The sequence below is a fragment of the Amborella trichopoda genome, chromosome 6 (assembly GCF_054954075.1).
Source record: "Amborella trichopoda isolate Santa Cruz 75 chromosome 6, AtrichopodaSantaCruz75HAP2 v2.0, whole genome shotgun sequence".
Taxonomy (NCBI): Eukaryota; Viridiplantae; Streptophyta; class Magnoliopsida; order Amborellales; family Amborellaceae; genus Amborella; species Amborella trichopoda.
In genome coordinates this window covers 9,274,926-9,302,213 of record NC_142341.1, presented here as the reverse complement: position 1 = coordinate 9,302,213, position 27,288 = coordinate 9,274,926, and the positions used below count along the sequence as shown (strand labels likewise).

Below are 27,288 nucleotides of genomic sequence, written 5' to 3'. Positions count from 1 at the left end.
GCTGTTTTGTGGCACTTTAATAATAAATAGATTGAAGTAGATTAAGCGAGATCTCTCAAAAAAAAAAAAAAAAAAAAAAATCATAAAACCCATGTGTTGGGAGGGATAAAAAAAATCTGTTGCGCTCCTTACGAATAATTATTGTGCAGGTATCCACTAGCCTATCTTCCGCTAAAATCTCATACTGGCTTTCGGAACCTCTCAAAAACCTAGCGGATTAGCCCTACTCTCTCTCCCTGTAGAACAAGGCTTTGTTACTCGCAATTTGTAGGGCAGCCTGTTATTTCATATCGTCCATAAAGCCAGAGGCTCGGAGCCCTCTTATTTTTTTCTCACGAAGTGCTCTCTCTCTCTCCTTCTTCTTTCTCTCTCTTCTGTCTCTCTCTGTGCCCGAAAACCTAATCCTCTCCTCTCCATGGACACGGTGGCCGTGAGAGCACTCTTCAGCTTCTAATATATCATATCAGGTGCGTTTCTTTCTCTGAACCTCGTCCTCTCACTTTATTTTTGGAAAGCTTTTTATATTCCCCTACGACGTAAAAGTTCTATGTGCTCTTACCATCCAGCCATCTATTTTTTATTAAGAGAGCCGCTCACCATCTTAAAGTATGTTATTTTTAGTTTTTTTAATACAATTTTTTTGAATATAAAATTTGATACGTGCCGTATTTTCATTGGGACGCACCTATAAAAAATATTAACAATTATTACCAAAATATATTTAAAATCTTTCAAAGTTATTTTGATTATTTTATTTTATTGAAATTTTTTTTTATATTATTCTTTAGTGCGAGTTTAATATAAGAATGAACATCCAAAATTTGGTGTCAAAACAGTTTATAGAAGAAAAAAAATTAAAAATAAAACAGTATAGAGACATGACATTGTGATTGAGATATTCTGAGAACGGTTGGATTGAGGGGACGGTTGGATAAAGGGTATGATTGAGACAATCTTAACATTCCATTAAAAAATGGACCCTTGGATAAGGGGAACATATAACTTCTATGTTGTAGGTGGACATAGAAAGCTTTCTTTTTTTTTGTTGCTTTGTGTTCTCTTTCTTGTTTAAGATGGTAGATTGATGATTTAATCTCTTAAATTCTTTCTTATTTTTTTACTGGTTTTCTTTTATTGAAAACCCTAGATCGTTCTTGCTGTGTTCTTTGGTGCATTACTGTGAACTCCATTTCTTCCTTTTACAACAGGAAGCCAATTCCCAACTAAAATAATAAGCTTATGAGTGTCTAACTACTCTAGCCCTTCCTGAAGCCACATATCACTAAATTTAAGCGGTGATTTCTTTGGATGATTGAAAACTTTTCTATAAGTCAACGGAAATCCCTAAAAAAAAAAGAAAAGAGAAAAATTTATATAAGATTGCAACCTTAAAATGTAGAATAAAATAGGTGTTTTAATGTTGAAAATCTCTTTTATTGATCAGCTCGACAACGAGATATATGAATATGAAAAAAACAAAGATTTTGGGTTCTATAAATAGTGCTTCTTACAATACATTATTTCTACCGTCCATTTTCAAGATTTTCATATGTTTATAGATTTACTTGATTTCAGTTTAAAATTTTATGATTAGAGAAAAACAGATTTTTAGATAATCCTAACAAATTTTACACCAAAATTAAATGCTATGATAAAATAAAAATCACAACAATTTTTTTTTTTTTTTTTTTTTAAGTTATTTTTTTTGATTTTTTTATTTATAAATTGCTTGGCCTATGAATCTCTAAAATTTTTAGACATAAACCCATCGTTAAGGTGGATCTAAGAGAGGGCCGCACGTGTACAACTGAGTCGGCTTACGCATAGTAACCCATTCTTGGATGATTGTATAAGGTTCCAAACACCTTAAGATTGTTTGGGACCTAGCATAAGTAAAACCTAATTTTGCATGTACTGGTTTTTGGACGTCAGAGACCGCGATTTACAGGGTCCAAAACCACCAAAATAAACATATGCCTATTCAGAAAAAAGTTGGAATACACGAATACTCGTTTTCTGTAAGCTCAGTTTTACTCGAAATTTGCTCCGTTCCCATTTTCTTTTTATGCCATGCTCTCCCCCTCTCTCTCTCTCACCGTTTGGACCGCCATTGGTACAGATGTTACCGAGCTTCCTCTATCCCTTCCGCCTTGCTATCACAACTGATCGAAGCTGAGACAACTTTCAATCGGTCCTCCACCTTCACCGCATTATTTTGGGCTCAATTGTTGGCCCAACTTTTTGCAGTGCCGGAAGGCTTCTTTCACCCTCTCTCTCGATTACTCTTGCATCGCTAGGTATGAGAAATATTTACTGATTTTTTGTTCCGTTTTCTCTTTTTTGTGTAGATGGAATGAAAAATATCTCAGTGTTTGGGTTTTGATGTTGTTGATGGTGTGTTTTTGGGGTTGTCACTAAATTGAATGGGTGAGTAAAAATTGATTTATTTTTGTGCTTTTACCTTTGTTGGCTGGTGTGTATTACGGCATTTCTGTTGAATATTCATCTCCTGTAAATCTTGGCAATCTTTCTATAAATGAGCATCTTCGGTTTTTCTTTTGTTTCCCCTTTTCTTCGTAGAACTACATAGATTCCACTTCTCGGTGAACACTCTAAAAAAAAAAATGGATGCCACTCCTTATAATTTTGTAAGGCCTCTCTACAGAATGCTTGGGAAAACTTTTTTTTTTTTTTTTGTGTGCTGTTTCCTTTGGTTGTTCTTGGTCAATGAATATGGAATGCTTGAGACAACTTTTAAAGTGCGTAAGATAATTTTCGTTTTAGTGGGAATATCAGAATTTGTCTTAATGGATTGTAGGATGCTTTATGACTTATTAGTTTCTTGGCTTTGTAAGGATATGGGTGCATTTTATTCTTTCCGGGACGATTAGAAGTAGAAAAGTTTGCCTTCTTGATTTTTGATTGAATGGAACGGCGTATTTGTTGAATCCCTTATTATTGGTCTTACACATTATTATACAGGATTGGTTTGATTGGACTATAGAGATGAATAACTTTGTAGTAATGTTGGCTTTACCATTATAAAAGAGTATCGGTTTGATTGGATTCCACAGAGGAATTCTCTTAGATCTTTATTCAAATAAAAAGATGCTCTCTGCTGTAGTGCTGGCTGCAACAGTTTTGATATCATAATTCAACCTTAAAATGATTAGAGAACGTAACCATCTAATTTCTTTGTCGTATAGTGGATTATTTCTTCCCAAAAATATTCTTAATTGGCCATATATTACTATAGAATGATTAACTTATGAAATGAATGGCTAAGCTGGTTTAATAGCAAACAACCAAAACCTGGATTTCAACTTAGTGGAGCCAAACAAGGCATAGGGCATTTTTCAAATACTGGGCTCTTCCAATCGTCAACCAAACAACATCGTTTTCAAAATCAGATTTTTCGTATACTAGAATTTGCATAACCAGGTTTTGATGCATATCCAGAATTTGCGTATGCAGAACCCAGACTACCCATAAATGAAAATTTCCCGATTAGAAACAAGAAGCCTCACCTTTGTGAGGCCTAAGTAAGGGCTTAATGCTGAACAAGGGTGAGGAAATAAAAATGTTCGAGAAAGGACTCTCTTCTCTCTTCTCACCGTTGTTGCACGTTCACAGCCATGTAATTTGAGATAAGCTATTCGCTCAAGATAACCTTTCATGTCTTTCTTCCAGTTACCTAACAATGGACGCTACTGACCCCCTAGAAGAAACAAGACCCTTTTCTCTCTTCTCCAGCAAATACCTCAAAAAGAGACCCGCCTTCATTAGCAGCCCCACCAAAACCCTAATACCTGAAGAAGAAGGAAAAAATCGTAAACCTTTCTCTTCCAATGATCTGGAAACCTTCGAGGAGCTCGGCCTCTCGGAGTGGGCCACACAGACCTGCAAAGAGCTCGGCATGAAGAAAGCCACACCTGTTCAGCAACACTGCGTGCCCCAAATCCTCAAAGGGAAAGATGTACTAGGTTTAGCTGAGACTGGTAGCGGAAAAACTGCTGCTTTTGCTCTCCCCATTCTTCAAAAACTCTCGGAGAACCCGTATGGGGTCTTCTCTCTAGTGATTACACCAACCAGAGAGCTGGCTTATCAGTTGGCTGAGCAGTTTAGGGCATTGGGTTCTTCTTTGCATCTTCGTTGTACTGTTGTGGTGGGAGGTATGGACATGATCACACAGGCAAAGGCTTTGATGCAGAGGCCTCATGTTGTGGTTGCTACTCCAGGGCGAATTAAGGTGTTGCTTACTGCAAATCCTGAGTTGCCTGCAGTTTTCTCCAAGACCAGGGTGAGTGTACTTTTATTTTTCTCTCATTTATTTTCTTTTTATTGTTATCCTTTTTTTTTGTGCTTTATTTGTTTTCATTGAGTTTTTGGGAATTAGACTGCTGTTGAGGTTGGTAATTGGGGATCTACAGTTACGTGCCTGCTACTATGTCTACTTGATTGAGCTATCAAAAAAACATGAAAAAATATTGAAATGTTTTTAATAGATTTGCAATATTCAGAATTGGTAGTCTATAATTTTTATTTTTTGTGTTTCATTGTACCATGCAAAGATTGGCTGATTGGGAGATGGATTATGTGGGAATTGAATTATCTGCCTTTTACTCATCCCATTTGTTTGATGTTTGTATATTGTTTTAAAAATATTGAATTAATTTTATGAGCTTCACCTTAGGAGTGTATTATTTTCTCTTTTTTTTTTCCTTTTCCTTTTCTTATGTTGTGGATGCTACTATGTGACAAAAGGGTCAAGCAAATGATATGTGTATGGTCGTTTCTCATTTTTTTCTTTTCTCATACAGAGGGATCAGGTTAGTTGGTTTGTTTTATTGTTGGGAATTGAGTTATATCAACCACATGAGTTGGCCTTTGGATTTATTTTTTTCCCCTCTATGTGTTGTTGGGTGCTCAAGGAGGCCTGTTTTTAGTGTTCTGGCTTCTTATGAGCAAGCCTTATTTTCATTGCAAATAGGTGGTGTTTTCATCATAGTTGTAATTAGGTGATTAAAATCTCTGAAGAGAAAGTTCTGAATGTTGAGGATTGATGTCTTGTATTATGAAGAAATAGTTCTGTCAAGGTAGAGTCAAAAGGACAACTCCGTAGGGCGGTTAAAAGCCCGGAGGGCCGAAAGCTCGAAATTCGAATATCCGTACAAGGATATTTCGGTAATTTGTACCATCTATTTGAGACTCGATATATATCCATGCATGGGTATTTATACATGGGTATTTTGGTAATTTGTACCGGACTCTATATATTGTCGCGATGGGTGTTCTTTTAGGGTTAAGGGAAAAACGTTGATTACTTTGTAATCAGAGAGAACAGAGAGACGTGATGAAAAGAGAGCTATTGTAACCCTATTCTCCATTGTCAGTAAAGAAGCTCTCATCTCCCGTGGACGTAGGCACGTTGCCAAACCATGTATATTTTTGCATTGTGGTTGGTTGTTTTTTTCTTTTGTGTTTGTTTCTTCTTTTTTGTTTTCGTGGATTGTATCTACACTGAAGAAGTAGACTTTTGGTGGTCATATGTTAGATTACAGCAGTGTCTTAGAAGAAGAGAGACCAAGTGAAGAATGTGGGACTATTCATCAAAGGACAAAAGAAAGAAAGAAAAAAAGAAGAACTTGGAAACTTCAAAGGTTGATGTGTTTGATCGACTATGACGAGACAATGATTATACAGATATGGGTTCTGATGGTCATGGGCTAGGTTAGCGCATTTATACAATTGCACTTTAGGACAATACCTTATCATTGTTTTAAAATGTGGCCGCGACACTGTTTCAAAAAATGTTGGGTGGCGCCTGGGTGGCTGGGGGGGGGGGGGAGACTGCCCAGTGCCTAGGCGGACGCCTAGAACCTAGGTAGCCTAGTAGAAAGAAAAGTTAGTTTTGAGGGTTGGGCTTTGTGTAAAAAATTTAAAAATACATATTGAGGCGTATTTTAGTCCATAATTCAAGATAGCACGTCAATTCTTTACAAAGAAATGAATGAAAACCAGAAATAACACATAAGAATTAGGGATATAAGGCTCATCAAATGGTCTATCGTCCACAAGTCCACATAGCCCATAGACTCCTCCATACTTCATAAGTTCATATCCAATTATCCATAATCCACACTCCACACATGGTTAAAACTTAAAATTTACAAACCAAAGTTACCAAACCACAATACACAATCAAGAGGAGGAAAACAAAAATGAAAGAAATTATCCATGATCCACACTCGTAGTTCATACTCGAAACTTTGAGAAAGCCTTTGATCCTAGGGTAATGTCAAAAAACTAGTTTTTTGAGGTTGCTCTCTCTCTAAAATAGGCTCTAATGGGGTTTAGGTTGTAAATGAACCCTAAACTCTCCCTTATCCCCCTTTTTTATTTAAAAAAACCCCACCTTAGGCGCCTGACCAGGCGGTTTCCTCTAACGTCTAAGCAGCCTCCCAGGGGTAGGCGCCCTGGCCCTTTGGACCGCCTAGGCACTGGGTGGTCCGCCTTTTAGAACACTGGGCCGCATAGAGGCGAATGTGTGCTTTGGTGGGATGCGCCAGCATATTCACTACATCCCACTGCATATGCAGCCGCATCGCGTGGCTCATGGGCGGAAATAGTGCCCATGAGCATGGGTATTTTTGTCAATTCCCCCCTGGGAAGGGTTTTGGGCGTATTAAACCCCCAAACACAAAAAACAGCCACAAATGTGGCTGTTTGTGGATCAAATGAAGAGGAAAAACAAATGTGGGGAAAATTTCTCTTTTGAAAAAAATTGTCTATTTGCTCTAGATGTTCATTGGGTTGTCGATTGGGATTAGCTTGGGTGTTGTTTTGAAGAAGTTTGAGCATAGATTCGTCAACATATCAAGGGTTTCAAGGGCCTAGAAGATGTCTTCTAAGTTTTAATATGATGTCTCTTTTGATGTTTATGAATGATGATAATATGATGTCTTCTAAGTTCTAGGGCACGTTTGGTTTGCGTGAAATAGTTTTCTTGTAGGAAATTAATTTCTTAGGAAATAGATTTCTTAGATTTAGATTTCACATGTTTTTTTTCTCATGTTTGGTAATACTATCTAGATTTCCTATGAAATTGTTTTCTTTTGTTTGGTAAACTATTTGGGAATCTAGGAATCTAGAATGTAAGCTATTCTCTCTCTCTCTAGAAATCCAAGCTCTCTTTCTCTCTCTAAAAATCCAGTCGTTTTCTCTAAAATCCATCCATCCTCTCTCTCTAGAAACCCAATATCTGTTTCTCTATCTAAATGCCTACTGTCTTTCAAGAAACACAATCTTTCTTGCCCTTTCTAAAAATCCATTATCTTTCTCTCTCTAAAAACCCATTCTCTCTCGAAATCCAATCTCTCATCTCTTTCTAAAAACCCATTCTCTCTCTAAAAACCCATTCTCTTTCTAAAAACCCATTCTCTTTCTAAAAACCCAATCTTTCTATCTAAAAATCCATTCTTGTTGGAACACCAATCTCTCTCCAAAAACCCATTATCTCTCTAGAAATCCAATCTCTCTTTCTCCCTCTAAAATTCCATTCTCTTTCCCTCTCAAAAAACTCATTCTCTCTTTAAAAACTGTTTTTCTCTAAAACCCAATCTCTCTTTCTCTTTCTAAAAACCCATTCTCTCTTTAAAAACTTATTCTCTCTAAAAATACATTTCTCTTTTTCTCTAAAAACCTATTTTTTCTCTAGAAAATCAATCTCTCTTTAAAGACCCATTCTCACTCTAGAAACCCAATATGTCTTTCTCTCTCTCTAAAAACCCATTATGTCACTCTAGAAGCCCAATCTCTATTTCTCTCGCGAAAAACACTTTCTCTCTCTGGAAACCCAATCTCTCTCTAAAAACCCATCTCTCTCTAAACCCAACCTATCGTTCTCTCTCTAAAACCCGTTCTCTCTAGAAACCCACTCTTTCTCTTTCTAAAACCCATTATCTTATGCTCTCTCTACAAACCCAATATCTCTTTCTCTTTCTATCTCTCTCTAAAAGCTATTATATCTCTAGAAACCCAATCTCTCTCTCTAAAAACCCATCCTCTCGCTCTAGAAATCCAATATCTCTTTCGCTTAAAACCCACCCTCTCTCTAGAAACTCAATCTCTCTTTCTCTATCTTAAATCCCATTATCTATCTAAAATTCCTCTTTCTCTAGAAACCCAATCTCTATTTCTCTCTCTAGAAATTGAAGCTCTCTTTCTCTCTTTAGAAATCCAAGTTATTTTTCTCTCTAGAAATCAATCTCTTTCTCTCTCTAAAAACCCAATCTCTCTTTCTCTCTAAAATCCCAATCTCTCCTCTTTCTAAAAACTCATTATCTCTCTCTAGAAACCAATATCTCTTTCTCTCTCTAAAATCCCAATCTCTTTTTCTAAAAACCCAATATCTCTTTCTCTCTAGAAATCCAATATTTTTTTAAATTTTCTAAAAAATATTTTTGGCTTACTACAAATAAAAAAAGTGTGAAGAGTGAAATAAAACAAAATAAATAAAAGGGAGGACTTCTTAATGGGCTGGGGCGGGCCTAGGCCCAGGCCCAATGTATTCTTTTCTAGTGGGGTTGGGCTGGGCCGGGCTTTGATAGTACACATTCGGGGCCGGGGTGGGATTTTTGGTACACTTTTCGGGTCGGGCCTTACCGGGGCAGGCCAAAGTATTTTCGTGCTATGCCAATCCTCGGGCCTGCCCGGCCCGATGGCAGCCTTACTTACATCCCTGCCGCCCCTGATTTAATTTCATAGGTAAAAAGATTTCTTACTCTTGTAACGAACCAAACGTGATAAATTCGTTATTTTCTAATAAAATAATATCTAAGAAACCATTTTCATACGAACCAAACATGCCCCTAATGTCTTCTATAAAGTTAGTTTCTAGTTTCTATTTCTAATGTCTGCTATCAGAGGATTCAGGGTCTCCAACAACTGATAATATTAGAGTTAATCAATAAATTAAATACCTACTATCACATAAATCACCTCCATATTTTTATCCAAATATTAACCTATTTTTTTTAATTTTTTTATATTTATTAACCTCATCGGAGTGATGCACCCGTGTCTGGACTGCATTGAGCTGTATCACCGCATTGCCCCCCACCACATCAGGACCATATCCTGCATTTTAAAACATTGTACCTTATTGACGAATTTAATGTTTGTTTCGCTTGCGCATCACTACCTCAGAAGAAGAGAGGCCATGTGAAGAATGTGGGAACTATTTGATCGAAAGACAAAAGAGAGATCAAGAAAAAGTAAATTTTGGGGAATTTAAAGGTTGATGTATTTCATCGACTGACATAAGGAGGACAATTCCTCGAGTTTAGGGTGGCTGGTTGGAGGAACACGGATTCTTTTTATATTGCCTGTCTTTGGCATTTTAAAATGTTGAGGATGATTGTTGGTCGGGGAGGATGAGTTGAGCGTCATACATTAGTATACAAAAATTTCAGCTCAAGATATGGGCTTGGGTTTGTTTTTTATTTTCTTTTCCTTGATAGATAACATGGATATGGATTTCTAAGTGCAAAAAGCTTGTGATTGAGCTTCTATCTTAGAGTTTGGCCTGATTAGGGGCATAAGGGGGTTTAGGAAACCTTCATTGTGTTTGATGAGGTAAGCTACAAGGCTCTCTCATCAGTTGCTAAAAGGAATAATAAAAAAGAGGCTTCTTCACTTCTGTAAGAGCTCTCTTTCAGTGTTTTGGAATTAGGCGCCTTGCCCTAATTACACATGCCTTACCAGGCTAAAAATATGGGAAGACTAATCGGGCAGATTATGAGAGTTGCAATTTTAATGCAAAAAGCTTGTAATTGAGCTTCTATCGTAGAGTTTGGCCTGATTAGGGGCATAAGGGGGTTCAGTAATCTTTCATTTGTGCTTGATGAGGTAAGCTGCAAGGGCTCTCTTATCAGTTGCTAAAAGTAATAATAAAAACAGGCTTCTTCACTTCTGTTAGAGCTTTCTTTCAGTGTTTCGGAATTAGGCGGCCTTGCCCTAATTAGACATGCCTTACCAGGCTAAAAATATGGGAAGACTTATTGGGCAGATTATGAGAGTTGCAATTTTGCTTGCCTCTAGAATTTTAATTAAGATATAATGTCTTTGTTGTATCCCCATCAGTACACTTCATATCAAACACTGGTTTGCACTTTTCATTTATTTAGAATTATTATTGGGGTGTCTTTGATGTAGTAATTTTCCTGATTTTTAGGAGTTCATATAAATATTGGTCTTTTTTATTTAGTATTGTTTGGCATATTGCACTCTAATGTTCTGATGAGTGATAGTGTTCTTTTCTATTCATTGCAAAACTTCCATTTTTTGACTTCTCCTATTATTGACTATTTATCAGTCTCTAGTTGACGTGATAATCTGATCGGTACATGGCTGTATGGTGTTTTTGAATTATTTATAAATATGTTGAATACATTCTTCCTTTTCAGAAATTTCCTGAAAATTCTGATGCTGATTTTAAATTTCAGTTTCTAGTTTTGGATGAGGCAGACAGGGTTTTGGATGTTGGTTTTGAGGAAGAACTTAAAGTAATATTTCAAAGCTTACCAAAAGAACGACAAACTCTTCTCTTTTCTGCAACCATGACAAATGAGCTGCGAGTTTTACATGAGCTTTCTGCAGACAGGGCCTATTTTTATCAAGCTTACGAAGGATTGAAGACAGTTGAATCTTTGAAGCAGCAATATGTCTTCATTCCAGTGAATGTGAAGGATGTTTATCTCACACATATTTTGTCAACAATGGAGGATAATGGTATCCGCTCTGCCATTATTTTTGTTTCCTCTTGCAGGTACATATGGTACTTCATGCAAGTGGTTATTTTGGGTTTGCAAATTAGTTTGTTTTAAATTTCAAGTTAAGATTTTACCTCATGGCTAGGATAATGGATGAAGTTGAACCTTTGAGGAATTACATATTTCTAATGCTTTGTAGAATGGTTTTCTTTTAGCTGTTTCATTTGTTTGTGTATTGATGAGGATGGGCTCTTCAACATCATCAGTTCTACAACATCATAAGTATTATGAACGCAAACAAGTTATCTAGAAGCTGTCCATTCTACATAACATCCTCCTTTCGTTTGATAAGGTTAACATCGTAAAGTTATTTGTCCGTGGAGTGGGAGTAAATATGTCACATGCTGAGATGCTTGGGATTTCGTTCAGATTTGCTTTCTGGCTTTTGGACGTACATTGCTGTGACTGGCATCTTGAACACGATATGCAATACCCCATGAGGGTACTCCACTCTTCTCCAACATCATCGTTATTATTAAAAGACGAAGAAGTTTTCTAGAAGCCATCCTTCCTACATAGTATCCTATTTGTCTTGATAAGGTCCATTTGGGAAAGGCATGCGACTGTGGAGTGGGACTAAATCTGTCACCTGCTAAGGTCCTCGGGGTTTCGTTCTAGATGTGCCATCTGGCTTTGGACATACATTGCTATGTCTAGCTTCTTCAACACGATGAGCAATTCCCCATGTGGGTACTCCACATTTCTAGGATTTGAGGAGAAGCGCCCTTTTTCTCCAGTTCTGTTTATTATTGTGGTGCAATTTCTTCTCTAGCTCCTTATGGAGTTTGAGATGTTAGTTTATTCATGGCTTTGTTTCCAATGGGGAAAAGTTGATTTACCTACATTATTCTGATTATTTTCTTGTTTATAATAGCACAAGTATTTATCAGGTTCTAGCTCGTATTCACCCAAAAAACATTTTAGCTCTTAATTTTGTATTGCACAGTTTTCAAAGAGTTCCAATGCATAAATAGATTTATAAGGACAAAATTGGCTGTTTTCGAAGTTGAGAAGAATATCTTAAACTTATTGCCATGTCTGTTGTAGGGGATGGAGATATACTTCAATTCATACAAGCTTCCTATCAATGTGTGTAATTTGAGGCACCATTAGGAAGGCCTTTTCGGAATGGTTAAGATGATAGTGGGATGGAGAGGTAAGGGACTTTTGTTTAGTGGCAGAATTATTCTTTTTAAAATTACTTTGTGAAACCTCACTTATTTTACACCCTTATACGAGATGATTGCCACAATTAATAAGAAGTTTGATTGATTGCAATGCATTGGAGGAGTCTAAAGGTAAAGTATCCATTGTTTAGGTGGGGGGATGTTTAGTAAAGAGAAAGGTGTGGCTGGTCAGTAGGAAGGTGGAGATTGTGAAATGCACATTTAGGATGGAAAAGTCATGAGGAGAGCAATGTTCAGCTTGAAAAAGAGGTGTCAGACCTGTGTTCGGGAGTGTTGTAGGTGGCAGAAAACCAATCACAGGCAGGTTGATGAATGGGGAAATTAGTGGTGGGGAATGAGTTCCTTAGAAGAGAATTTTCTTTGATCATATCTGTTTCGTAAAATGAAGATTTAATGGGGGTGTTTTCTTTTTTTGGGGGGAGGGGGAAGGGGGGTGGGTGTGAGAGAGAGAGAGATGCCTCTCATCAGGCAAGACATGCTGGAGAAGAGCTTTAACTTATGCACCTGTTCAATCATGATGAATGTGTTGAGAGAGAGAAAGATGCCTCCCATCATGCAAGACCTACTGGAGAAGAGGTTGAACTTATGGACCTGTTCTATCAAGAATGTGTTGAATGAAATTCATGTTGATAGAGGATAGATAGGTTTGGGATGGGAATAATGAGTAAAGTTCTTGGCATTCAGAACGCAATGTGATGGATTGGGATGTTGGACACTTCCCATTGTGGAAAATTTAGATAAAGAGCCTTACGCCTATCCCATTCCATAGGCCACGAACAAAGAAGACCATTATCATGCACACCCCAAATAACGCACAAACCTCACCACAAAGTTTTTTATTTACCTTTTCTTGACTGACCATGAGAACAAGAGATTAGGATACGGACTATTGTCAATTTTCATGCCAAGCTGGTTGGATAGCATTGAGATCATGAAGTGCCCAAATAACGCACAAACCTCGCCACAAAGTTTTTTATTTACTTTTTCTTGACTGACCATGAGAACAGGAGATTAGGATACGGGCTGAGAACAGGAGATTAGGATACGGACTATTGTCAATTTTCATGCCAAGCTGGTTGGATAGCATTGAGATCATGAAGTGCCAACATGCAGATGATAGAGGTTGTAGATTCTTTATGGGCAGAGGGACAAACATTATTTAGTAGATTATGAATTTGATCGATAGATTCAATTTAGCGTGATTCTTGAACTATTTAAGGTGTCTCTGTGGATGTTGTATGATGAACAAAGAGGAATGTGAAGTACCATAATTAAAACGAAAGGTATTTTTCAAGAAATGAAGGATTTAAGCAGCGGTGATATGTTTTATATAGGACTCGATGGATAATGTCAGGCTAGTGGGGTATGTCATGTTTTTAGGGAAGCTAGTGGTTTGGATAACAGGATTTAGGGAAGTGGAATATGTGCCCTCCATGATCATTCCCTTGGTTTTCATAAAAGTTTTCTGCTTTATATTTATTCAAGTAATATTAAATTGCAAAAGTTTATTGTGAAAGAATTTTGTTGATGATATGACAATGTGAGTATACTTATGTAAAACTATTATGTGTGTGTGTGTGTGTGTGAGAGAGAGAGAGAGAGAGAGAGAGAGTTGGAGAAGTAGAACTCGATTGCCAGAAATAAGGGATCGCCTTCTTTATATAGATAAGTCCTCAGTGAGGTTAGAAACAACTGGTTTTCTTCATTTTCTTTAAAGATAAGAAAGCATTTTCTTAGATAACTGGCTTCTTTTCCTTGGCTTCCAGAGATTTCAAGATAAGGATACTTTTTTTGTCAGCTGGCCTTGCTTTAAAGAAAATATCTTTAAAGGAGATTCTGCTGACGTTTTAGTTATAGTAACTACTTTATGCTACAATGGAGTATATATAGTAGTTGATAGTACAATAGTTGATAGGACTCTAAGAAACGGTTTGAAACTTTATTGAATAGGAACATTTAAGTTTCTTAGCAGTTGATAGGACTCTAAGAAAAGGTTTGAAACTTTATTGAATAGGAACATTTAAGTTTCTTAGCAGTTGATAGGACTCTAAGAAAAGGTTTGAAACTTTATTGAATAGGAACATTTAATTTTCTTGACTTTGTAGGATGTAATTATCAACTACTGTATATACTCCATTGAAGCATAAAGTAGTTACTATACTTAAAACGTCAACAAAATCCCCTTAAAGGATATTTTCTTTAAAAGCAAGGGCCAGTTGTCTCAGAAAAAAATGTATCATCGTGAAATCTCCGGAAGCCCAGGGAAAAGAAGCCAACTATCTTAGAAGATGCCTTCTTATCTTTAAAGAAAAAGAGGAAAGCCAGTTGTTTCCAACCTCACTGAGGACATATCTATATAAGGAAGGAGATCCCCTTCTTTCTGGCCATTAAGTTCTACTTGTCCAACTCTCTCTCTCTCTCAAGCTCTCACTCTCTCTCTCTCTCTCATTCTCTAGGATCTCTTTGTATAAATTTGTAAGTACCAATTGTGCTTTTATTTGAAAGAAGATTGTAAAGCATAACTGGTGTATAAGGTGTAACTTGTATATGAAAGCCCAAACGCTAAACTTGTGAAGCTTTGGTATGTATTTCTTGTTTTCATTCTATTAAATAAAGCAATCTTGGTACATGCAAATTTATACAAAGAGATATCAGAGAATAAGAGAGAGTGAGAGCTTGAGAGAGAGAGAGTTGGAGAAGTAGAACTCGATTGCCAGAAAGAAGGGGATCGCCTTCCTTATAGATAAGTCCTCAGTGAAGTTGGAGACAACTGGCTTTCTTCCTTTTCTTTAAAGATAAGAAGGCATCTTATAAGACAATTGCCTTTTTTTCCTTGGGCTTCTGATGATTTTAAGATAATAATACATTTTCTTTTGAGACAATTGGCCCTTGCTTTTAAAGAAAATATCTTTAAAGGGGATTCTGCTGACGTTTTAGGTATAGTTACTACTTTATGCTACATTGGAGCATGTACAAAATAAAAAATTATAGTTAAAGAGGGTGTTCCTAAAATTACGTTTTGTCTTAAGTCTTTTACTAGTAAGAAGTTTGTAGCTAGATATAAGCCATTTTTACAAACATGAGTGCTAGAGACTTTATATTTAATTTTTAGCTTGTTAAGATTTGCAGTTTAAAGTTTCTGATCACTTTTCTCAAAATATTGATATGGAACTAACTCTTCTTTTATACAAGTGGAGTCAACACCTGAATCTATTTAAGTTAAAGTAAAATCTTTAATTCTTATGGTTATTTCTACAAACAATTATTGTACTTTAAATTGAGGATTATTAAGAAAATTTGAGTCTTCACTGTCTTCCCCTTTTAGTCTTTCTACAAGATTTTTAATTTCTTCTTTGGTTTCATTAATTTCCCCTCTTAGGTAAGCTATTGTAATTTCTTCTTTTAATGGTTTTCTAGCTTTTGCTTCAATAAAATTTTATTGCAGTCCTAAACTTGTGGTATTATGTCAATTTTTTTTCCTTTTATTTACTTATTTTGAGTCTCAAAATGTTTTTTTAATGGTTTATTTTTTAATTCTAAACTTAAGGTATTAGAAACTAATTCCAAAAAGGTCTCTTGTTCTGTAGTTAACACATTTAACGAATAATAACATTTCTTTTTTGAATTCTTTGAGTCTGTTTCTTCTAATTCAGAAGAAGAATATCATACTTCTTCTTGCTCTTCTCTAGTTAATTCTTCTAAATTATTGGTAAGTTTTTTATAAAAGTATTTATTAGCATAATGTCATTTCCACACTTACAACAAGTCGGGACTTCTTTTCGTTTAGATTTCTTCTTTCTCATTTTCTTTTTTGTAGGCACTGTTTCAAAAAGCGGACCGCCCAGTGCCTGGGCGGCCGCCTACGTGGATATCCCTGGGCGCCTGCCTACGCGGCCGCCAAGGGCTTGCGCCTCATCCAGGGGCAGAAATGCGGCTCCTTGAGGGTATTTTTGGGTCTTTTTTTTAGTCTTTTTTTAATACTAAAGGGGCAAAATTGTAGGTTTTAGGTTCATTTGAAACTTAAAACCCATTAGAGGCTATTTTAGAGAGAGAAAATCCAAAAAACAAATATTTCTCTACTGGGCTCTGGGCGCTGGGCAGCCTGGACCCCCCTGACCGCCTAGGTTCCGCCTAGCTCTTTTTGAAACACTGTTTGTAGGTTTTTTGTTATAATTCTTAGTGCTTTTATAGTATTTTCTAGGTTTTCTGGTAGGATGATAAAGATCTATTCCAAATTAGTAACAACAATTTCCTAATTCTTTTTTGTAGATTAGATTTTCTCACTTAAGTTTTGCTTTTAATTTTAAATCATTACATAGCATTAAGCCTATTTTATTAATGGGTGTGGTTTCTATAAGGTTGCAACCTTACCCCCGTCCAAATTTTATCATAACATGTAATTTTGGTGTAAAAAATTCTTAGGATTATTTCAAAATCTATTTTCATATCTAACTATAAAATTTTAAACTCCAAAAATGAACAAAATCAAGTAGATCTATAGGCATGAAAATCTTCAAAATGGGCGATCTGGATAATGTGCTGCAAGATGCACTATTTTTGGGACTCATTTTTTTTTTTTTTCATATTCATACATTTCAATGTCGAGATGATCAATTAGAGGATTTTTCAACATTAAAACAACCTTTATAATGGGTTTTTGAGGTGCATCTTTAATTCTACATTTTAAGGTTGTAACCTTATATAAACTTTGTCTTTTATTAATTCTTTGTACGATCTCTGCGTAAGTAAGAAGAGAAATTGTATTACTTCCTCCCCCCCTCTTCATTTATGTATGATCGTACTTTATCTGCAAAACATTTTGGTAGTCCTGAAAGGAACTTTTCTTTCTAGTGGATGTTGTCAGCATCGTAAAGGGTTAATAATCTGGTAAGGAAGACATCCTCATACCAGCAGAAATGGGATAAAGTAGGACACCTAAGGTTATGTAAGCTTTTATTTTTCCTACAAATGATGAGTTATTGTAACAAGAAAAATAGAGAATGCGTCTTGTTCTGTTTGTCTTGACCCATTTTTTAATAATTTGATTATTTTTATATGTTTTATGATGAGTAAGGATCATTTGTTTTTGACTTACATTTAAATAATTATTCCACCATCCTTCCAAATGCCCTAAAAAACCTGCAACTATTAAATTGACTACTGTGTGATCTGAGTTATTTCCTAATAAATGAGTTGTAGCATACATGGTCATATTTTGGATAGTATTTAAAATTTGATGCTAAGTCAAATAGTATTCCATTCATTGATAGAGTCACCTGAAAATATTTGAGTGACAACATTTGGGACTTCTTTAAATTGAATATCTACTGGTGATGGATGTGCATAATAACTTTGTCTTAACATTTCTTGTAACATTCATATTGTTATGTGTCTTTCTGTCTAAGTGGCATTCTTAAAATATTCTGGTGTTATTTCATCAGATTTAGTATTAGTTTCTTCTGTAGAATAGAAAAGAATCCTCTGAGTCTTCTTCACTGCTATTGGCTCAAATAAAACATTTATTTGGTATCTAAGAGATGACTTTGATATTGGTTGGTTAAAGAATCAAGTTGATATGTAGAACTTTTTAAAGGTTCATTTACTAAATTTGTTACCTCTGGAAAATGAGGCATTGAAGTAACTAAAGGTTTTATCCCAAAAGGTAAAGGTTGCCTTATTGGTTTGGGAATTATAACTTGTGGAGAAGTTTGTTGGAATAATACTTCTCCTTTTCCTGTAAAAATAATATGTTTTATTGGTTGAACCTCATCTTTAATATCTTCTAGAATAGTTTCTATTCTTTCAGTTTGAGATCCTATGGTCTATAAATAAAGATTTGTGTAGTTTTGTTGCTTTACTGTGTCTTTTGTTGTTAATATTCCAGAAACATCTCTTAGAGCTATTGCTAACATATTATTAGAGATAATCATACTTTTATTAGGAGGATGTAGTGAAGATACTTCTTCATTTTTCTTTGTGCTTTCTTTTGTTGTTAATATTCCAGAAGTATCTCTTAGAGCTATTGCTAACATATTATTAGAGACAATCATACTTTTATTAGGAGGTTGTATTGAAGATACTTCTTCATTTTTCCTTGTAGCACAAAGCTTAGAGTTGGTTTGAATGGAATTAATAGTTTCATTAGTATCTTTATGACCCAATTAGAATAATAGTGTTGAAACCAATAGTCATACCATTCTTCGATGGTATATGAGTTTGTAATTTTTCTAAAAGTTCATAAAACAATTTTTTTATTCTCTCTTTCTTCTTCACTTCTATGTATCCTAAAAAAGATTTGTCTATTTTGTTTATTTTCTTTTGAGAAAAAATTCTTGTCCTATAGCTTCTTTATTATTTCAAAAGAGGATATAACATTACAGTCATATTCATCTTTCTTATTGTGAGAAGAGGTGTAAATGGGAGAACATGTTCCAGTAGGCTGAAGGCTATTTTCTAGACCAATAGTGGATCCTCTACTAGTGGTCATTTTAAAACGTTTACTTCTTCTATGTTCTTCTAAAATTACTTTATATTAGAATCTCTTTTGAAGGAAATCTCTATATCTTCTTCTTTTAATGATTCTACCACTAATTCTAATTCAAAATCTTGTAAATTTTTTGGACATTCCAATGTTCTGGTAATCTTATTTCTTCCCACCTTAATTTTTTAGGGATGATTCTCCTATTTTTCAAACCTGTTTCAAACAAAGTTGTATACCCAACTGATTTGATAGTTCTATTTTGAGGGTTTAAAGTGTTCAGTACCCTAAAATAAGTTCTATAAGTTACTAACAATATTTTTAGATCCTTCTATCATGTTGGACCCTTGAGTGCAAACAGTTAAAGTAAAGGTTTTTAATGCTTGCCTTTCACAGAGATTAAATTAGGGTAACAGTAAAACCAAGCAGGTCTATTATAAAGACTGGCTGCTGTTAGTCCTAATAAAGAATCTTTAAAATTTAAAAATATTTTGTCGTGTACATAAGTTTAAATAGAAATATTTATCCCTATTCTGGTAAAAGGAATTAATGCTACTTGGAAAAGTCATATCATTCATCATCATCATTTTAGCCTTTTCCCAATTAATTGGGGTTATCTAGTAAAATTCATATATGAATATAATTATATTTTTCTTTAATATATTTCAGAATTTTATCATCTAGTATAGATATTATTAACTGATTATTTGATAAAAGTTCAAACCTTTCAATGGTTTCAAGTGTTTTCTTACCAATAAAATTAAATGTTCCTATTTTATACATAGCTTCCGGTTTTATCAAAGGTAGCTTCCAATTTGAAGTAATTTCATTGTCTTCTATAGTTATTTCTTCGAGCTTAGTGATATTTTCCATGTCTATCAAAGTGATGTTATCTCTTAGGAATTTGTAAATTTTATTCATAGATTAATGGTTTCAGACGAGGCCAACTTGTAAGCTTGCTAAGGCCAACCTATAAGTCAAAAAGTAATCAGTGAGTGAGGGCTTTTATGCCCTATCAAGCCATACTAAGGCATTCTAAGGGTTTTCTTGGCTCCGTTGTGCACTAAAAGTTTCTTAACTCTGTAGGACATAGTAAGTTGAGCTTAGGCGAGATGTAGTACTTTGGAACTATTAAAGAATGGATTTACGGAATCCCAAGAGATAGCATGTCTTCGTCAGACATGGAAAATATAACTAATCTCGAATAAATAACTATAGAAGACAATGAGATTAGTTCAAATTGGAAGTTAACTTTGATAAAACCAGAAGCTATATATAAAATAGAAACATTTAATTTTCTTGCTAAGAAAACAGTTAGAACCATTGAAAGGTCTGAATCTTTATTGAATAATTAATTAACAATATTTATACTAGATGATAAAATTCTAAGATATATTTTAAAAAATAATATATTCATGTAGGACTTTTCCAGTTAGCATTAGTTCATAGGAATAAGACTTCTATTTTATCATGTGTACAAAGCAAAAGATTTTAAATTTTAAAGACTCTTTATTAGGACTAACATCAGCAAGTCTTTATAATGGACCTGTTTGGTTTAACTGTTATCCTAATTTTACTCTCTCTTTAAAAGACAAGCATTTGTTAAAAGCTTTTACTTTAACTGTTTGCACTCAAGGGTTCGACATGAAGAAGGATCTAGAAATATTGCAATAATGTATAGAACTTATTTTAGGATACTGAACACTTTAAATCCTCAAAATAGAACTATTGAATTAGTTGGGTATACAACCTTCTTTGAAACAGATTTGAAAAATAGGAGAATTATCCCAAAAAATAAAGGTGGGAAGAAATAAGATACCAGAAATTTGGAATCTCCAAACTCAAGTTATTAAGAAACCAATAAAAAATTTACAAGATTCTGAATTAGAATCATTAGAAGGAGATATAGAGATTTCCCCCAAAATTTTTAGAAGAAGTAAAAGTTATAAAATGATCACTATTAGAGGATCCGCTATAGGTCTAGAAAATAGCCTTCAGCCTATTGGAAAATGTTATCCCATTTACACCTCTTCTAGCAATAATAAAGATGAATATAGTTGTAATGTATCCTCTTTTGAAATAAATAAAAAAACTATAAGACAAGAATTTTTCTCAAAGAAAATAAACAGAAAAGACATCTTTTTTTAACAGACATAGAAGAAAGAAGATAGAGAGAAAATACAAAAATTGTTTTATGAACTTTTAGAAAAATTACAAACCCATATACCAATCTTCGAATGGTATGACTGTTGGTTTCAACTCTGCTATTCTAATTGTGTCATAGAAGATACTAAATGAAGTCATTAATTCAATTCAAACCAACTCTAAGCTTTGGGCTATTAGTAAAAATGAAGAAGTATCTTCCATACATCCTCCTAATAAAAGTATAATTATCTCTAATAATACGTTAGCAAAACTTCTAAGAGACACTTCTCAAAAACAACAAAAGACATAGTAGAGCAGCAAAACTATACAAATCTTTATTTACAGACCATAGGATCTCAAACTGAAAGAAGAGAGACTATGCTTGATGAGGTTCAACCAATAAAACCAATTACTTTTATAGTAAAAGGAAAGTAATTAGTCTAATATAATTTTATAGTATTACCATATACCAAGCGAAGGAATGTCATAAAAGAGTAAATTTTATTAAATAAGTAAACATACCGTTGCGCACTGAAAGTTTCTTGACTCTGTAGGACGTAGTAAGTTGACCTGGGCGAGACGTAGTACTTTGGAACTATTAAAGAATGGATAATGTCAGGCTAGTGGGGTATGTCATGTTTTTAGGGAAGGTAGTGGTTTGTTTAGCAGGACTGAATGGAAGTGGAATCTGTGCGCTACATGGTCATTCCCTTGGTTCTCATAAAAACTTTCTGCTTTATATTTATTTAAGTAATTTTAAATTGCAGAAGTTTATAGTGATAGAATTTTGTTGATGATATGAGAATGTGAATATGCTTATGTAAACTGTTGTGAGGGAGAGAGAGAGACTACTCCAAGTGGTTGTCACACATTGCAATTGGGAGCCCAAATTGCTATTGATTCCCAGTTGCAGTTTGAAAAACAAAAATGCTTGTCGGGTCACATTTTAGTTGTAATTGGGTCGAATGCAATTTGGTCAGAAATCAAGCATATCCTATATAAATATGCAGTAGAAAACACTACTTGTTATTGCACGTGTTTTAAAGGAACTTTGGAGTAGCTTTTCTATGTGATATTGCGTTCAGAGTTTGTCGCCATATGGAATCTACAATCCTGATGTGAGTTAAGTAATTAATTGCTCTATTGCTTTGTTCTTGTGTGGAACAGAACTTGTCATCTAGTGAGTTTGCTATTGGAAGAGCTCGAAATGACAGCTGTTGCATTGCATTCATACAAATCCCAATCGCTAAGACTTGCTGCACTTAATCGATTTAAATCTGGTCAAGCTCCTATCTTGTTGGCAACTGATGTTGCTGGTCGTGGCCTGGACATTCCAACTGTTGATCTTGTCATCAACTATGACATTCCAAGGTCCCTTTTGTTGTTGAGTTATATATATATATATATATATTTGGAGTTATCTTGATTGTTGTTCTTAGGAACATTGTCAAACATGCTATTTTTGATGTTGTTATTCTGATGCAGGTATCCACGTGACTATGTTCATCGTGTTGGTCGTACAGCAAGAGCTGGTAGGGGAGGACAGGCTGTGAGTTTGGTAACTCAGGTTTGTCAACTTTATATGGTTTTCTTAACATGGAGTCTTGATGCCAAGTCATGTGGTTTTCTTATCATAGAGTCTTGATGCCAAGTCATGAGCTAAACTTATTTTTATGAGATATATATTGACAACACATAAATGTATCTCCAGTTGTACTTGGGTGGTTGGGTGGGTGTTGGGTGTGTGTGTGTGTGTGATGTGACTGTATCTACATGTTAATGCGGATCCATGTTGTGTGGATGTTGGGAAATTGAACCTTTAGTTTAATAAATGTTTTATTTAAAAAGAATTGAACTGCATTATATGCCTGTAGAAAAATATTTTCAGGAATTTGTGGAATAAATGGGCATAGAAAATCAGTAAGAAAACAATGTCATTTATAGATTTTAAAAAAAATGATAGAAGACCAATGGTCCATGAAATTAGAGGAGCTCAACATGGTCAGATGGTCTCTCCCACAGTTCCCTCAATTCTACTTGTGCAGTTTTACTTATATCATGTGAAGCCTATTGTGGTGTCATTTGCAGTGGCTACCCACTGGTCATGGCACTGTTTTATTTCCTAGCTAAAATTGGAATTGGGGCCTATTTGAAAATTTCTCAGCAAGGATTTGACCTCAGTGTATGTTTGATTCGTAATTTGAATTGATTCCCAGCTGCAATTAGGCTCCCAATTTGATCGTTTTTCAAAACTACTCCAAGTTTGCAAACAAATTCAGTCTGGCTCTCTCTTTCTCTCTCTCCCACCATTACCACCATCACCATTGCCACCACCACCACCACTACCCCACCAACACCACCACTGCCTACTTGCCACTATTCCACCACCCACTACACTACCACCATTGCCATTACACCACAATGGCATCACCACTTTCACCTTCCACCTCCACCATTGCCATTACACCACTATGGCACCACGCCATTCCCTAGCCGCCACCACTGTATCACCACCACCACCACTCTAGCACCACTGCCTACCCACCACCATCTCTTCACCGCTTACCTGCCACCACCTCCACCACGGCTCCATCTCCACCCCCCCCCCCCCCCTCCTCCCTCACCACTCCACCACCACCACCACTATCACACCACATAATAACAATTTATAACTCCAATCGTAACAATCAAACACCCATAGAGCGAATGACAATTAACCAAATTGCCAATTTGTTAATTGCAAATTGAAAAAGAGCTCTATTTGACAAAATTTTGCTATCAAACAGTCCCTAAATGTTGAAATACAATATTCAAGCCATTGAATGTTACATGTTTTGGGGCATTGAAGCCATTAATATGTGACACAATTTCTGAAGAATTTTGGGTTGTTTCTCACTTTCAAAAAGTATTTTGATAGTGGTTTCCTTGGCATGTGTTTAGCTTTGTCCATTAAATAGGCAGTCTGAGTTAGAAAGTGTGATTTTGTTCTTTGGGACAAAGCAAAATTAATTGCATTTCCGGTATTTCATCTTCATTCTTGGCATGACACATGTCATGGTTATTTTTCTGTTTCTTAGTGCCGTGCCTCAAACTAGAGGTCAACAAGTGACAAACAGACATATGCATCATAATGTGGCATCAGTCGAAATTTTAGTGGTTGGGAAGCTTGATTATTTAGGGGGAGCTTGTTTCTTGGAACATAGATATCAAGACCGGACCAGATGGCCCAATCCAACTGATTAGTTGTCAAAAAAGAATGTAGAGATTCAATACATCATACATTTTAGCTATTGTAGTATAAAATTCGTTTATGTTTAGTATGACCTAGATTGAGTGGTCATATCACTGACTGTAGAAGACAGTCTAAATGGGTAGTACCAGTGTTAAAAAATTACTAGTTCGTGTCAGAATCCCCGGTTTGAACAGGGGCTTTTCTTTTTATATTGTGTGTTTTTGTTTCTTTTTTTTTTTTTTTGGGGGAGGGGGGTTGGGGTTCGGGGGGTGGGGGAATGGTTTGTTTCGCCTTGAAGAACCCTGGAATCACACAATTCCCTTGGTCTTTTTTCTTTTTGCTTTTGTATCTGTACATGAATCGGGAATTGTCCTATCTGGACCTAGTGAATTGGAATCGATTATGCCATTCTAGCGTCTAGGGGCTGATTCAGATGTTTAAACATTGCTTCGTACGTATTACTATCATCATTGGATAGGATATTCATCGGATTCAGGTTTTCCTCAGTCCCTTCTCATCAACGCACCCTTGACATGTGGCAAGAACTTTGATGTTAGTGGGCAACAATCAAACACCCTTGAAGCTCCATCTATCACTTTTTTGTTCTTGTTTTGGAGTGATTTGACATGCGATTTACATGGTCCTTTTAGAATTGACTTCTGGCTTGAATTGTTTCTATTACAAAGTCTATTAGTTTATCTTTGTTGTTAGGGTATATTTTCTTAATGAAAATGGGTAGGAACCCAAATCCCTGCTGAATTACCCAAAAAAAGAAAAAAAAATAAAACTTTTGTTGTTAGGGTCTAATGCCTACCTCAACAATGTTTTTAGTTGTCTATGTGTTCGGTCATGCATTATTGTGTTAAAAGCAGCTTTAATGAGTTGATATGCTTTCATAAAACTAGGAAACATGATTTATTTATTTTTTTATTTATTTAATTTATTAAATAATTTTCTTGGGCAGAATGATGTATGTCTTGTACATGAAATAGAAGCTGTAGTTGGAAGACAATTAGAGGAGTTCGCATGTAAAGAGAAAGAAGTGCTTGCTGATATCACTAAGGTTAGCAAATTTTGCAAGTTATTTATCTTTTTCTTTTTGCCTTTTCAGGGAAATGTATACTAGTTAAGGGAGCATATATAATGCCTAGGGAGGATAGCAACAGTATCCTGCCTAAACTCTACAAAAATTAAAGGGGGACAAAAAAGAAACACTATCCCAACTAGGGAATGCTTTATATTTTGCCAAAATTATCTGAGGAAATTCCAAATACTCTTTTTGTCTTTACGTATTTTGGTAGCGAGTCTCTCACTGCATGATGCACATGTCAGTTGCCTCTATGAATCATCCATTAGATTGCGAAAAAGTGCATGGAGTTGTATAGTGCTAAGCCAAGATACAATGTCCTAGTAAACAAACTTCCAATGCCCAGATTGTGCGGTCTACATTTCTTTTTCTGCCTATGCATGTCAATCCCTTGAACTTATCCGAAGGATTTGATGTGTGCTATTTTTTTGGGCCGTTCTGAAACTGACATTTAGTTCTTCTAGAAAAAGGTGGAAAGTCAATGGTTAGTTTATCTTTCTTGCCAATAGACTCTGTACTTTTCAATGTCATAAGCTTATCATGCTTATATGATGCTTTTAGAATACTTATACCACAATACATGTAGTATAGTACTAAGTATACACGTATTTTCCAATGTCCTTTCTTAATGAGAAATGGTAAAGATCAACAATTCCTCACTCTGTCATCTTAAATGGAATAAGTGTTCATCTCCATGGTTAGTTGTCAATCACAGACGGTGGAGGCTGCATTCAATATAACTACAAGCAGTATGCTTTACATCCCTTAGAACATAACTTAAGAGAAAACCTCATGCATAGATGTTCATAACAGGTCATTGTTCACGTGCGTACACAATGTTCTGGTGGCAAAAGCCCTATTTATTCACCCAACACATGCAGTATGTGGCGGAGGACTCCAAAGTTTGGGCTGGAGTTTTACATTGGCCATGGCATATGGAAATTGTACTCCGCGCATCTATCCACATTTTGCTAATGTTTATAGATCATTATGCTAATTTAGAAAATATTCTTTTGGCATCCAATCATCCATTTTTAGTGAATTTGATGAGCTGTAGCGAATACATGGGCTGCGTATGCTTGATTTATAAAATTATGTTGTTAATGGAAACTAAAAACTAATCTAAAAGGTATTTCCAAAAATGCGTCAAAAAAGTGGCAGGTATAGTTGAGAAGATGCACATGCTGGTTTTTTGGTGACGAAACTGTACTACAGAAAACATATATCATCCCATTACTTATTAGGAAACAAAGATTGTTTGTTCTATTATAATTTGATTGCTTATATGCTTTGGAATTTGAAGGTTTACAAGGCCAAACGGGTTGCAATGATGAGGATGGTTGATGATGGTTTTGACGAAAAAATGAAGCAGAGAAAAGCCCAAACGTTGAGGACCTTAGCAGAGAAAGGTTTCTTGCAGAAAAAAAGGAAAGAGCGGGAGTGAGAAACAGTCCAGTTCCTTAGTAGTGCGTGCAGTATTTGTATCCAGTTACCCAGGTTTTGCAAGAGATGTTTTGGGATATCCAGTCTTTTACTAGGATCTGCGGTGCATTCTTGCCTGTTTTCAATGTGGTTCAGCTGGCAGCCCTTTTTGTATCCAGTTACTGAGGTTTTGCGATAATGTTTCAGTAACTGGGCCAGACCAACCAGTTCAAATAGGACCAGGACTACATCCGGTTCAACAAGGAAACTTGCATTTTGGGATTATTTAAGACAGAAAAAAGGTTAAACTTGATTGAATATGTTAAATTGGGTTAAACTAGCCTGTAGACCTGCAGACTTTTTTTCTTAATTATCTGTATTCTATTTGTTTTTGTTATAGAACAACTAATTGTACTGGCACATGAACCAGATTGTACGGGGCTAGGCGAGGCGGGCTCTCTCCAATTCAACCACAAGCCTGGTAATGAGGGATTGGCTTAGAGGTTTTAATTTTAGACTTTCAAGCGATGAAAAGAAAAATATTTCGTGGTTGCAAAATGTTCTGTTCAAGGAGCAATGTGGAGAGAACTTGGAAAATATTTTTGTATAGTATCCTTGGCTTATTGGGTGTAAAATTTTAATAATGTGGAATAGCTGTGTGCGTGCGTGTGCGTGTGTGTGTGTGTGTGAGAGAGAGAGAGAGAGAGCCCTATTTTGTGGACATGGGAATGAAAGCCTTGTCTAGGAGGTTACCTTTAAAATGCTGCATTTAGATGAGGAAATTTATCCCTTGGTAGTGATATATTCTTTCAGGAAGATGTGAGAAACATTGTTCCATGTTCATAGGAATGTGCGATTGGATCCATCACAAATTTGGGTTACATTTTCCCCCAAACTTAAATTTG

General features: G+C 35.5%; 1 protein-coding gene across 9 annotated transcripts; it reads left to right on the top strand.

Annotated features, from left to right (window-relative positions):
- Positions 1-1,994: 1,994 nt before the first annotated feature.
- Positions 1,995-27,018, top strand: RH36 (RNA helicase 36). 9 transcript variants are annotated; one of them, XR_016057676.1, is made up of 8 exons: positions 1,995-2,297; positions 3,691-4,300; positions 10,506-10,791; positions 21,810-22,013; positions 22,128-22,209; positions 24,839-24,937; positions 26,265-26,685; positions 26,814-27,018. XR_016057676.1 is itself a non-coding variant. In XM_088869644.1 (7 exons), exons 2-7 carry the CDS (start codon positions 3,701-3,703, stop codon positions 26,403-26,405), a joined length of 1,449 nt encoding a protein of 482 aa, XP_088725770.1. In that variant the 5' UTR covers positions 1,995-2,297; positions 3,691-3,700; the 3' UTR covers positions 26,406-27,018. The 9 variants fall into 9 exon arrangements, 4 of the variants coding, with proteins under 4 accessions (XP_088725770.1, XP_088725772.1, XP_088725774.1 ...); XR_966798.3 differs by having other exon boundaries at positions 10,506-10,828; XR_016057675.1 differs by having other exon boundaries at positions 26,265-27,018.
- Positions 27,019-27,288: the final 270 nt, after the last annotated feature.

Coding starts and splice junctions, on each gene's coding strand:
- RH36 (XM_088869644.1), top strand. CDS start 3,701: ATGGACGCTACTGACCCCCTAGAAGAAACAAGACCCTTTTCTCTCTTC. Junction 10,829..21,809: donor ATTTTTGTTTCCTCTTGCAG/GTACATATGGTA, acceptor TGTGTGGAACAG/AACTTGTCATCTAGTGAGTT. Junction 22,210..24,838: donor CTGTGAGTTTGGTAACTCAG/GTTTGTCAACTT, acceptor TTTCTTGGGCAG/AATGATGTATGTCTTGTACA.